Below are 14,768 nucleotides of genomic sequence, written 5' to 3' on the forward strand. Positions count from 1 at the left end.
GTTTATTTAAAACATAATTGACAGAATACAGAATTGTCTCATACCACTCCCCCCCCCTTTTTTTTAAACAAAGGAAAATATTCATAGTCTATTTTTTGGGAATGTGAGCATAGTATTCCAGGCTACTTCCGGCTGATTGGGGGCACTGATAATCTTATGGGGACCTAAAGAAAATTTAGAGTTATGGTCAAGTCCTGACTGGAGTATTTTGTGAGGTTTGATCATCGTAGGCAGCATCTTGAATTTGTTCTGGATGTAGAACTGAGACATCTGGGCCATCTGTTCCTACCAAAGATTTCTCAGATGGTCTTCCTTAATCAAACCTGATTTTAATTAACTCAGAATAAATCCACAACCTCTTATTTCCTGTAATCTCTTTTTTTAATCTCTTCTCCAAAGTAATATACCTTTTGCCTTCAATTTTGAAGTCAAGGTATTTTCAAAATACTTATCTTGGATTAATTCAGCAGCATTTATAAGCAAATATCTTTTAGCAGCTGTTGCTCCTTCGTCAGCATTCAAACATTTCAAAGAGAGCATAATAACATACAGTATCCATATTCTCTGTTTTTTCCATCTTTATGTGATTTTATTTTATACTCTATTTCTGTTATTTTTTATTTTTGGCTTTTTGAGACAGAGTTTCTGTGTACCTGCACTCATCTGGAAAGCACACAGAACCTTATGCATGTGGACAAAGAAAAAATTAATCTATTCAAAAATGCACCACCATTAGTCCTGAGTAAAATTATTGTGAAGCACTGTGTTCAAGTATGTAAAGCATAAATAAGCTTTGTGTTTAGAGTTGTGCCCCGTTCCCAAGGCATCCCATGTGTGCTGATACTCCAGATTGAAATGGACTGTCTCAGCTCAGTTAAGACAACCCGTGATTATACTGGTGTGAATTAATCACATCTTAATCACTGTGTCATAGTGATCTTCAGAAGAGAGCTCCAGGGACACTGAGGGAATGACAAGACAACTCCACAGATCAGAAATCGAGTATTTATCAAGAATGAAAGTCAGGTCACTTGTGGACTTATGAGGCTTTTTCTAGTAGCTATTACAGAGAAAACTTCAAGGATGAAAGCTGTGTTAAATGCTGATTTTAATATTCTTCACTACAAATAGGAAGCTTTTCTATTTTTCTTGTGAACACTCACCGGTCTGAGAATTGAAACTATTTTCTTTATGTATAGATGTACTTTAATACATTCTAGATATATTCTTCTCTAGAGGCTTCTAGAGAATTAGTGTACATAGGACACCATAAGCATAGGTAACTATTAAAAATAAGATAACCCATTGCATAGATATTATAATAATGTGTTTTCTTTATTCTACATCACCTTTCAGCTTCTAATATACTTCTTTTCTCTTTGGCTTAGTTCCCTGACTGTAGAATGTAATTTCATAAAGGCAGGCATCTTTTAATTCACTGGTGAGCTTGGGGCATGTTGGACAATGCCTACTGTGAGTCCACACACAGAAAAGGCAGTAAATATCCTTTGGGCCAAGAAATAGTTGCAGGATTTAAATGCCTTCAAACTTAGTATTTCAAGGAAAGAAATCATCTGGGTTAAAAGTCATGAAGCCAAGGTAGGCACAATTATTAAATCTCCTCATCCATATGTGTATGTCTATTTCCCTTCGGTGTTCTGGCAGAGGCCTCATATTTCAGAGCACAACTGTTTAAGGGATGTGTCATCCATGTTGGAATTCTGTAGGCAGGCGTTAGTAATGTCCCAAGATTTACTTGCTTGGTTTTGCTTATGCAGCAGAGGTTAAGTTTTGGACTTCATTTGCCTCAAAACTCCAATAGACTAGCACAGTAATAGAAGCAAAGTAAAACTTAACGCATGGTTAAAATGTCTGGGAAAGCGAAATGAGAGGTTCTGCTTCATTTCAAGATCGCGCGGCACGGTTAGGAAGTTTCCATATGTGTGCTAATTCTCAGTTTAGAAGGTTTCTAGACTACAGCTTTCTATGATTTCATTTTCTCTTGTTCCTAGACTGTTTCCTGAACATTTCTGCTAGTTAGTTTGGGAGAGGTGGTACATTAAAAATGACACACTGGCATGCATGTCACACGTTTTTTTGATAATACTGGTCGGTCACTTTATAGGATGTTTGGAATTTTTTTAAGTTAAAAACAAATGTCAGATGCATAGAAGACAATAGAAATTGCTTTAGTTCCGACTTGAAAACACTGATCATACTAACCAAGGCAGGCCATCTCTGAGAGTTGGTTACCCTATGGCTCTTGCAGTTTCTATTGGTCCATGGCTTAAGAGAGAATAAAAAACATGGCTTCGTAAAGAACACAGTAACTGTAAGAAATGAGAGGCAATACAAAATTAAGATAATACTTTAGGAAACTTAATCTTTGGAGAAAATAGGAAGATTTATTGTGATGAATTTTTAAGTTTTAGCTCTGTCTATGATAATATTCTATAACTAGATAAGCAGTATCAAGTGTACATTCTTGGGGTGCTTAACAACTTTGACTTCTTTAATATTGATAGTGGGGTGAGTTCTTGTTTTTTTCTCAATGCACACTTAGTGGTGTGCCATCTCCAACCTTCATCCACATTTAGTGGTGTGCCATCTCCATTTCCGTGGCACTAAGTGACCAAAGTTAGCTCATAGTAACCTTTAGGTTTGAGCTATCACAAACCAAGTGAATTCAAAATTTTGATAGTTGTATTAAATCCTTCCAAGAATTTTTATGAGATTTTATGTCCTATGTAAAAAGCTATTTATTTGCATGTGTATACTATTTTCATATAGTTTGTGTTTTATCTATTCATATGCATATATTCTAATTAGAAGTGATATTTTACTTTCGATTAATACCTGATATTTTGTCTTTTGTAATTGTAAATAAATGTATCCACTTCAAATCTTTAGTTATATTAAGATGTAAGCAATAATTATTAATTTATGTCATTGATGGTTAAGTATTGGGCTTTTAAATGTTTCTGCTTGTTCCAAAACTTAAAAACATGGTGAAGAAATTTGTTTATTAAATTTTAGTTCTTGGTTGAAAAGGAGATTTGGCTATTACCTTGGTTAATATAAATTAGTGAAGATATTTATAGCCAAAACACACATAACTTGGCTGTATACATTGACCAAACTAATCATGTAATGAATAAGTCTAATCTTAAATGAGCATTCTGTCAACATGAGCCACTACTACACATTTCTGATTTATCGAGGCTTTTAAAATCATGAATTGGAGTTGAAGTCTGATATTTGTTTTTCTAATCTATAGGTTCATTATTGCTTTAATTTAATTCAGTAATATGAAGGACTATATTGATTAATATTTCCCTCTGCTTTTAAGAAAACCTTTAAATTCCTGGGATAAACATCTTCTGGTCCTGTTACACAGTTTTTTTCATGTATTCCTAAGTTTGACTCATAATTTTGTGTGCCTATCCCAGAGGAAGATTATCCAATTCTGTTCTTTTTATTCATGTTTCCTTTGGTATTGTCTTGGTCTGACTTTGAGGTCAGACAGATATCTTCTTAGTCACGTCGGCAGGACAGCATCACATTTTCGTGCTGTGAGAGTTTGGATGACATTTCTGTAATTTTCCCTTAAATCTTCGATAGGCTTCAGTGGCATGTCCATTGAGGCATAAAGTGTTCTCTGTGTTAAACTGTGAATGAGACTGCCTTAATGGATATACTTTATTCTTAATGTCTGTTTGTTCTTGACTGAGCCTTGGCATTTGTACCTTTCAACAGACTTGTATATTTCACCTTAATTATTGAATTCCTGCCATTCATTCTTTAGATCTTTTTTATCTTTGTAGACTCTGTGGTGATATGTTCATTCTCATTACTTGTATTATAAAATAAGGGGTTTTTATATCTGTAATGAATACTGACACAATACATCAATTTTACTCATATTCCCAGAAACCCTGAAATTACAGTAGTTATCTATATGTTTTTTTGTTTTATATTTTGTCATATTCCCTTGAATTTATTCACTTCACATTTAATTAATGCTTTTAAAATGTGTGGATATAAAAAGTTAGATCATTGGGCATAGAACTTAACGCTTTTTGCAATATAGACATTTTGCTGCTCAACATTTACCTCTGGCTACCAATTTAGCAATAGCTCACAAGCCTTATTTGGTATATTTTCATTGTTTAATTAAAAACATGTTCAGTTTGCCTTATGATTTCTGTTTTAATTCATGCATTATTGTTACATTTCAATATCTGAGCTTTGTCCTAGATCTTCTTCATTTTTGCTTTTAGTTTAACCCCTGTGCTTACATAACTTACTTTCTATGCTTTGTATGGTGTACACACCACACACACACACACACACACACACACACACACACCACCTGTCCAGGGATTCTGCCCTATATCCATGGCAGAGAGATCTCGTGCCTTTGAATCCTCAGGGTTCATAGTCACTGAACTCCATGAGGAAGCACGTTGGGAGCATTCATTTTACCATTCACTGGGAAACTGAGAAGATAATGATAAACTCCATGCCAGAACCAAGAAAACACACAGTAAGAAGCATTCTTTGGCATAACCAAATCGGTAGATTGTCTACAGCACAGACCAGCACAGGTGGATCTCCAGAAGACCTGTGTGACATGCATGGTACCATCTACATAAGTTAAATAACAAGCATGCAAAGAGGGTCTGCTTCCCTCAGCTTGTTGTCCTAGAACATTTTCCCTGGACATAAAAGAAAAATACTGATCTAGTCTGGGAATCAATTTTGTTTATGTTTAAAATGTTTTCTTCTTGCAGACGTTGACGAATGCCAGGCGATTCCGGGGTTGTGCCAGGGAGGAAACTGTCTCAACACCGTGGGGTCTTTCGAGTGCAGATGCCCTGCTGGCCACAAGCAGAGCGAGACAACTCAGAAGTGCGAAGGTGAGATTGCCTCGGGTGCAAGCCCGGTGGCTGATCCTGAATCCAGGGAAAACTACGCGTTTGGAACTTCTCAAACTAACAACTATTATCCTGATTCTTTATCTTAATATGGAGGTGTGCATGTAGCCCATAGATTTGGTTTTAGGAGCATGTCCTATAGGCTTGAAGTGAACATTCTGTATCTGACTGATCTCACTGCCTCTGAGGTAGTAAGAGTGAGTGCGAGTGCCGTTTAGCCTTTTATAATTTCTTTCATAAGGTAAGTTTCATTTCATCTGTGAATTCATTTCAAGTAAATTTAGTGTTCTAATTTATCTGTGATAAAGTCTCCATCATTATAAAACTTAAGAAATGTCTAAACGCATATAGCTTCAAAGATCATGTATATTTTTATAATGCTTTTAGCAGGACTGAAATTTCTCCGTCGTTACCTTACTTTAATCAATTTATGTCATCACAGGTAAATTTTTAATGCATATGTCCATGTATGTGTGTGTGTGTGTACACGCTCACATGTGCGTGTACCTAGTGTATGTGTATGTGTGTGTTTGTGTGCATATTCCTGTGTGTGATGACAGTGTTCCTGTGTGTGAGGAGAGGCGTGTACATGCTTTGGTGTGCACTTGCTTTGGTGTGCACATGCCATGGTATGCACAAGGAAGTTAGAGGACAGCATCAGGTGCCTATCCTCCTCTTCCATCTGATTCAAGACAGGGCTCTTGGATTCTCCTCGTTCTGCCTTCTGTCTCACTATGAGAGCACTGGGGTTACATAAATGCTACCACAGCAACCTTTAAATTAACACTGCAGATCTGAACTTAGAGCCTCATGCTTATACTCCAAGTCACCATCTAGCCCAAAGGTACTTTCTAAAGACAGTAACATATGATTATTCTAGCTAGTTGTAGAAAAGGATCCCCATTTACTCTAGTTCAGGTTTTTCCTTTTATAGAAGGCAATAGTAGGATTACTTTATGTTGACCAGTTATAAAGAAGCATACCCATTTACATAGACAAGAAAATGGGAAAGTGGAAAGTGAGTACTTCATTGTACACAGCAAATGGGTATCTGAGTGCCATTGGGCATCGAGGCTACTGTTTCACTCCTTGCTACACAATTTTGTGTTAGTATCATTTTCTGCTATCCATGTTCTTCTATTAGTTATAGTCAGTCAGCACTTGTCTTCACGGTCTTACACATTTAACAGTGTTGCCAGCTAATTTTTTGATCCTCACAACAGCAAAGTGAGGAGAATGCCGTTGATTATTTTAAGGACCACATAAAATTTCTCTGGAATTCTTTCTAATAATATTCAAGTATTTGCACTACTTCAATATGATATTGATCATCAGTGTGCTTGAAATGCAAAGGTTAAAAAACTCTTGCATAATGTGGGAAATTAATCTGAATTAGTGCAAGAAATGGACCAAACATTCGGTCTACCGAAAGAGTGCTGCTATTCCAGTTTTCCCTCCTAGGTCTTTGGAGGAGTTTGTCCTATTGCTCACTCCAAACTTTATCCAAGAGTGAGGGAAGAAAAGCCAGTCTTTGATTATAGGTGAGAAGGCGCAGCCACTGGCTGATTCTAGTGGTTGTGACATTCCCGTTCCACATCAAACAATGACTTTCTTTTTAGTTGAATGTGGAAGAAGTCTTTTCTCCATCACGCTTCATCAAAAGAGCATGCAGAGCCAAGGCAGAGCTCAGGGGAAGACAGGACCACTCTTTATTCCCACTCGCCAAGTTCTCTGGGAATGGGAGTTAGAGCTATACCATAGGCACCACCCAGGGCCCCGAAGCCAGTCATGTCTTGGCTTACATCCTGTCCAGGCAGCCAACTCCATTTAAACATTGCCCAGAAAGAATTATATGATTTAGTATTTGTGATTTGTGGAAATGAAGGAATTGGAACAAGGGTTGATTAGGAATTGAAACCTGAAAGTTTTGTGAAAGCGCCGCTTGTTAGAAGGCATATGTATTTAGAGATGTCTTAAAAGTGCCCATTATCAATTTTCTTTGGGTAATACTGTTCCTGTGTATAAAAGAGCAAACAGTCCTTACATAGAATTATTTAATTCAATTGATATCAAAGTGTATCTTGGAATACCAGAGCTTTGGCTACTATATACAATGTCTGGTTTTGAATTATATTCACATATAGTTTAATATTGTGTTATCATAAGTTCAAATTGATGGATGTTCTAACTAAAAATATTGCCACAGCAGTTACTTTTTTATTATCAGAACCTAGGTATTTATATTTCAGTGTTAAAATGTAAAATGGAATACTGGCAGATTTATTTTTAAATTATGTCCTTCCTGTTTTAACTATATGAAATTCCATGCTTTTGTTCTCGTAAAAGATACCTCTGAATGTCTAAGTTCCTCTGTCTTCCCCAGACTAAAAGGGCACAGCATTGTGAGTGTGAGTCCCTGGAGTGATGGTATTTTTTGTAGGTAACCACAACACAGGGCTGTCGATTTTGGGGAATTGTGATGTCAATGCACTTTGTGTGTGTCTGTTGACTGTTTCTCCCCAATGCTTGAATGAGATCCCCGAGGACAGAAGCTCTTCCTTCTTCACTACCATACCCAGACCCGAGAGCAATTTCTGATAGGTGTGGCAGACTCCTTACCAATAGACGCTGACCAGCAGGAGCCAGCCGAAGTTTTTTAAATGGTTATCTGTTGACCTGAGTTCATGTCCAAAACGTAGGCCATCTGTGAGACCAGGATAAAACTGGGTTTAGAAAGAGGAAATTTGCCACAAAGAAATTATTTCATTGGGCCAGCTTTTATTTTCCTTTAAAAAAAGTTTATTCCTTTATTTATTCATTCTTTAATGGATTGATTGATTGATTGATTGATTGATTGATTGATTTGGAGACTGGGACTCACCATATAGCCCTGGATGCCTGGAACTCACTATACAGTCCAGTTGTCCTTAAACTTTTACCAATCTTCCTGCCTCTGGAAGGAAGTCTATCTTCAGAATCTGGAGTTACTGGAGAGTACCACAATGCCTTACGTTCATTTTTTTTTATTTCATTTTTGTATGTCCACCACTGGGAGACCAAGATAAACTTTAACTGTGGTGTGTTGTCTTTATCTTCTGAGTCATTGTCCCTTTATGTTGACCTATCATTCTGAGGTTAGGGAAACTTTGCCTTCTATGAAGAAGGAAGAACAGCTCTGCTGCCTGCTCGTGGATTAGAACATCCTCCTTCTATATTGTGGAAGACTTGATCTGCCAGTCATGGAAGTTTGTGCACGAATGGCTTTTGTTCCGGTTCAGGGTGAGGACAGACTACATCTCCTTAATGTTTGAAGCCTGAGTTTTGCTGCCATCATGGAAGCTGTGGTGTTTAATATAGGTGATCTGGGATGTTTCTGCTATGCAACTGGTTTCCCCTCTCATGCTCAGTATGGTCTACTGCTCAAAACCTTAATCTCAGCCCACATCTGGAATAAGTACACATCCATATTTGTCCATGTGTGTGGAAAGAAAGCCATTTCTCTCTTCTCTTTGGTTAGGGGCACAGTTCCATAAGCTTCCTGATGATAGCTACTGCGGCCTTGCTTATTTTCAATTCTGTCAGACAGCAGACAAATGACTCTTCAGTGGAGTAAATGATCCCTTCACATCCCAAGAGGTGGTTGGTCCGGCCACTTATCCCACTCAGACATTCATGAATATAAATATCCTGGTAGCTTAAATGAAGAGGAGACACTAAGGTCTGTGTAGTGCTGACACGCCACTGAGACTGCGCCGCTTGCTTCTTTCCGCAAACATGCTATGTTGGTTTGTTTAGCCCTGCACATGGCTAGAGACCAGTGGGTGCCAGATGTCCTCCCCTCGTTCCCACCGTACCTTCTGTAACATTCCCGAGTCTTTTATTCGGTCTTGGCGCGTTGTGCCTGCAGGAAAGCTGCATTACAGTCTTTCCTTCTAGTGCTCCTTGTGTGTCGGGTGCTTATGTTCAATTTATCCTGAAAAGTCTTTGGCCTTGGTGTATTTATTTATACAGGATCTTGTCCCTTGGAGTCTGAGACAGCAAATGCATTTATTTGTGCTTGGGACACTCCCAGAATGTGTTGGCACGGTGTCCTTTGCTGCTGTTGCAACTCTGCTTCACTAAGCCTGGGAAGATAAATTCTCTGTAGTAGGATGAAAATTATTTGCTTCTACTCAGATTTCCAAGAGTAAATTAATTTTAAAAAATAAATGCATCAGCTATTTCTTATAGTGAAGGCTATGTATGGGTTGGATAATGAGGGAAGACAGTGGTTAGAAATGGAAGCTGATGAAGGTCACCAATAAAAAAAAATGGTGAAAACCAACATCACTTAAATCCTACAGAAAGCTTAGAACTTTGAGGTTGAAACAGATCTATTCCCTCTGTTGAATATAGAATATTGAATATGAGACTGCCATATCTAAACCTATTTCCTGACCCCGTAATAAAACATACTTAATCTCTCTGTCACAAATCTCACTGCGTTTTAGGTTGCTTTGTTATTTTTCTCATGCATGGGTCTGCCAGCAGACTCCATGTAGCAATAATAATGGCTAATGTTCACTATGCACTTACTATAACCTCTGGCAATACTGGGGCAGTAAGATAACCCAATTTATGCTGGCTGTTTTACTGAATCATCACAACAGAGCAGGAGGGTGGCCTACTAACACTAATCTACTCCCCCACTGAAAACATCAAAGCACAAAAAGCCTAGGAACTCTCTCCAGGTAATGTGACTAAAATGTGGCATTATTGAGATCCAGCCTGTTCTTGGTCAGGGCTGTCAATCAGACAGGAGGGTGATGGGAGGTACAGCCCAGAGAGGCACAGCCCAGAGAGGCACAGCCCACTGAACAGTAGCCGAGGAATTCAGCTTTTTCTTAGTTTGTGTATTGTGGCATATCTCTGAAATATCTAAGTAGGTCAGAATTAGATGCCGTTTTGTGGTCCACTCACTGGCTGTGGAGTCAGAAAACTTCATGAATGGAAAACATGCCAGTTCTGCCTGATGTAACAAAGATAGAAAACATGGAAAATAATCCTTTCTTCTTCTCTTCGTCCTGCCTGTTCACAAGAAGGTTTCCCATGCCGTTGATGACAAGAGTTGTATGTAACTAGGATCTCTGTGGCTCCAGATGAGTTGCCATCCCTGTTCTCTACTTGGACTGGGCATTTGAAGCATCCCCACACGGCCAGTGTATGTGTGCTTTTCAGGAGACTGGCCCACAGGTCTGCTTCTTTAGGAAGCTTACTTCCCACTGAAATGCCTTCTGCTGCCTCTCTGAATTATTGATGCATTTATATACTCAGCTAGTGGGTTTTCTGGTACAGTCTCTATTCATTAAAATATGATTTAATCTGTACCACTTCATCGAACTAATCCCCCTACCAAGACTATGGAACATTAGGAGGTCTAGGAAAGCAAGAGTCTGGGCTAAGGGAGTAGAACTGAAATAATTCCCTTCTTTGTGGAAAAGGTCCATAGCACCACCCTAGAGAAATAGTCCTAAAAAATGACTGTGTTTAACCACTTTTGTGGAAAGATAAGGTAAAATTTTAAAAGTCAAAAATTAAGGAGTATGATAACAATGCCTTTAATCCCAGCACTAGGAAGAGAGATGGCACTTTAGACTAAAGCATGACTTTAAAAGATATTAATTATTTACTATAGTGTTTGTGAGATATTAATTATTTACTATAGTGTTTGTGAGATATTAATTATTTACTATAGTGTTTGTGTTGTTAGCTTTTTGGTCCAAGAAACTTAGGGTTAAGCATAAAAAAATAAATAATAATAATAAACCACACAGGAAGTGTCTCTGAAGGGTTCTCCTCAAAGACTGAGAGAGAGTTGTTTTGTGTTTTTCACATCTTTGGCTTCTTTATCTCCCATCTAAGGTGACATATGGTGATGGGCTATAAAGACTGAGTAAGAAAGAGAGAGGAAAGAAGTGGGTTACAGGAGAGATCTGGGAGATGGTGGAGTCACACACCACCTAACACACTGACCAACAGGTGACTTGCCCAGTTACTTTATCCTTGACTGTCAGGGGCTTAGCATGCAGATAGCTTGGCCCAAATGGCCCAAAGATATTCAACAAGGAAAGTCCAGTAAAACAAAACAAATACATATTATGTAGTCAATCAAGGAGGTGAGCAAGTGTACAGCAAATGATGTTGAGATAACTGGATATTAAATTTGAAAAATATTAGATTGGAATGTCACATGACATGTAGTCCTAGGCCCAAAAAGACATAACTTCAACATTTTGTCAACCCTGGATCTGTAGAGGAATAGATGGGTAAATTTCAGACTATAAAATAGGATAAATTCCATGCTAATAAAAGAGAAAAACTCCACAAACGTGAATAAAAGACATATGAGAAAGTAAAAAAATGCTGTTCTTAGCACAGATAAAGACAAATTTTTCAAAATATGTAAAGAAATTCTGTGAATCAATAAGAACATATCTAATACAAAGATGAGCAAAGACCTGATTTCACTTGACAAAGACAATTATTTGACTGCTATTTTAAACATATTTTTCCTTACATAGAATAAAAATATGTAAACCAATACAGGGATAACTTTTTTGACCTATAATCTATGACAAAATAAAATTGTAATTTCACTAAAGGTGAATAAAGGCCATAAATATAATCATAAATTCTTGACAAAAATATTAGGAGTATTTTGACTACCAAAATACAAATGTACTTGTCATTTAATCTATTAACTTTAATCCTAAAATGTTATCCTATGTATATTCATCTTTAAAAATATAGACATAAAGTTATGTTTTCTTTTCTATATTGGCAAAATACAGTAAACTATATCTACAGTAGTGGAGTTAAAGAACAAAATAGGAAACGATGACCTCTTAAAAACTTGTGGTTGCCTCATATGTTTATGTAAGTGTATTAAAGATATATTTCCCATGACAAAAGCAAGTTGTGAAACATTTACATACAAAAGATAAAATGTTTTGTGTTGAAGGCTAGACCAAACTGAGACTTTCCATTAAGTCCTGGTTATAGAAAAGGAACATAATTCCTTCTCTAAAACCAGGAATACGCTTGGTAGAGTTGGTAATGGCCTGAGGCCAGGACCTAGGGGAAGCTGTGGCTTTGGATTCTGAGAACCCTACTCTTCCCACCATGTAGGGCTGTGGTTATTAGTTCCCAAGATGCTGTGTGCTTGGTCTCTGATGCCCTTGGGATATCCTGTGTTCTCCTTGTGCAACATTGCTTGATTAGTACCCTGCTGAGCTGACTTCATCCCATCATATAGTGGCTTTGTACTGACTCGGCCCAATTTTTTTTCCACAAAAAAAGAATAGTATATGAGATGCTGTTCTCAATAAATTTGCTTGACATGAGGCATAGGTTGTACAAGACCCCTGTACCCTAGCTTTCCTGTTTTCTCATATTCTAACCATAATCCTAAAGAAAGACCTACTGGCACAGGTTAGTTTTATGTGTGTATGGATTTGCATATTTCTGCAGACTATCAGTGGAAGGACTTGAGGGAATTCTCATTCAGTATTTTAAAACTTAAAAATTGGATGATTTAGAAAAAGAATGGGAAGGCAACTTCTCATTTAGTGCACCAGCTGATGGTTTTGTTCTTTTTTGAAACATCTAAGAATAGTAATTATCTATTTAAAAATAGGAATTGATGCACGATGAATAAAAACTCAGAGAGAGAAATTGGGGTTCAACTTGAAGGTCAGAAAAGCAAAGCAGCCAGCCACTGGCTCTTGCCTCTACCTCAGTCTAAAATAGTGATCTTGCCTCCAAGAATCTCAGAATGAGACTGTATGTGAGAGCTGTCTCCTCCCATTTCATAATCCTCTCTAGAGCTGGGATTAAAGGCATTCACTGCCTGATTGCTATGGCAACTAGTGTGTCTATTGGGATTAAAGGTGTGTATTACCACTGACTGGTCTGTCAGGCTGTCCAGGGAGCTATTTTACTCTCTGATCTTCAGGCAAGCTTTATTTATTAAAATACAAATGAATTGCCACTACAAGGGATAATTATTTGTACTCAGAAAAATTGATAGTAAAATTTCTATGGCCTAAAATTTCTTTTTATGATATATTTATATTGGACTGAAATTTAGAGAAAATTCATTTGGAAAATGGGGAAGTAAATCAAAACTGGAAATTTGGAGCACCTGTTCTCTTATAAACCATCTAGGAATGGCAACCAACAGTGGGGTTGTCAGGCTGACCTTTAGATGCCCCCCATTTCATAAACAGAAATACCAGTTCCAAGAAAGAGAGATTAGTGGGGTAGAGTGGTGGTGATAGGGACTCCAGAGGGACAGCAGAGCAGCAGCCCTGAGCTAACCTGTCAAAGAGAGAATAGGTCTATAACCCCAGCGCTGCGAGGTCGAGACACGGGGGTACATGGAGCATTCTGGCAAGTCACTCTAGACAGTCAGCTCAGTAAAAGCCCCTGCCTCAGAAGAAGAAAGAAGGAGGGAGGAAGCGGAGGAAGAAGAAGAAGAAGAAATCAACAATGATTATGATTATGACAATGAGACTAGGATGGAGAGTAGAAAAGAATACTCGACATTGACCTCTGGCCTTCACATGCACAAGCACCTGCACATATGCATACATGCACACACACAGGCAGATCGCATTTTTAACTTCTATCATAATTATATTTTAATAATTTTATTCCTAAGTAATAGGAAGCATGTAGAGAGAAATAGTTACTTAGGTGTGAAGTATTACTCAGAATGTACATGGGAAGGGAGAAGAATGGGATACCTGTATCACAAAGTCAAGTACCCACACATCAGGCTGGTAGGAGCTATGCCAACACCAGCACATTAAAGTCTCAGCCTTGATACAGTCATCATGATCAACTTTACTGCCAATGATTTCCATATGTGTTATAAAATACAGTATTTCCATGGCAAGAATTATTGAGAGTTTTTATATATCATTTCAGTGGGGATGGACATTCAGCGCAACATCCAATAAGTAAGACTTAACAAGCTAGCACAAGTTTTCAAAATGTTAAAACTGACATACGGGAGCATATCTTTGCCTCGTCTGATAACCTGCTGAGGGCAAAGACATGGTGATGAGGGAACGTAGCACCAGAAAGTTCATGACCAGTTAATTCCTGTCAGTTCTCCGCTGGCTGTGCTCTCCATGCCCTAGTAAGTTTCATACAAATCACAGCAATGAGCATTTGATACTCTGATAATTAAATGTATATAGCATAAGAACAATCGTGCAATTACACTTTTTCTAGGTCAAATGCTAGAAACCAGTGTTATTTTACCAGTGCCAATGTGTGTTCACGTCCTTTTATAAAGCACTGAAAATTAGGTAGAGTACTGCACATAGTTCTTGCAGTTGAATGTCTCTTGATCCCTGGAAAATTCAAGAACCTCCAAAACACCTTTTTCATACGTGTAAAACAGATGTCACAGGCAAACAGCACTTCCTTTCCCCTTAAACAATTATAATAAACCGGTAGGAGAGGTTTTCCTGGTGGTGTTTGTGAGAAGATAGTGAGTTCAATTTGGAGTTTCCTCAAAATAGAAGGTGCAGTAAACTTTATGCCCTCCAGCAAAAGGGACAGTAATGCCAGATTCATTAATTCAGAAGTGTAATTTCGAAGTTGTTGCTGTTCTTCTAGACCAGTGGTCCTCAACCTGTAGATTGTGACAGTATATCAGATACCCTGCATATCACAATTTATATTTTGATTCATAGCAGTAGCAAAATCACAGTTATAAAGTAGCAGGACCGTTGAAAAAAATAAAATAGCAGGAATGCATCATCATCTAGTTACATCATC

The 14,768-nt window shown here is 37.8% G+C and overlaps 1 protein-coding gene across 2 annotated transcripts in view; it reads left to right on the top strand.

The window, feature by feature from the left end:
- Positions 1-14,768, top strand: part of LOC121443619 (fibrillin-2) — a 196,653-nt gene that overhangs the window by 56,083 nt on the left and 125,802 nt on the right. For both annotated transcript variants that reach the window (XM_041645440.1, XM_041645441.1), the window contains exon 7: positions 4,794-4,919. In XM_041645440.1, coding sequence (XP_041501374.1) covers positions 4,794-4,919 — 126 coding nt within the window. The remainder of the gene's footprint in view (positions 1-4,793; positions 4,920-14,768) is intronic.

The sequence above is a fragment of the Microtus oregoni genome, unplaced genomic scaffold, assembly GCF_018167655.1.
Source record: "Microtus oregoni isolate MIOR12 unplaced genomic scaffold, Mior012 000110F_ref0000174, whole genome shotgun sequence".
NCBI classification, from domain to species: Eukaryota; Metazoa; Chordata; class Mammalia; order Rodentia; family Cricetidae; genus Microtus; species Microtus oregoni.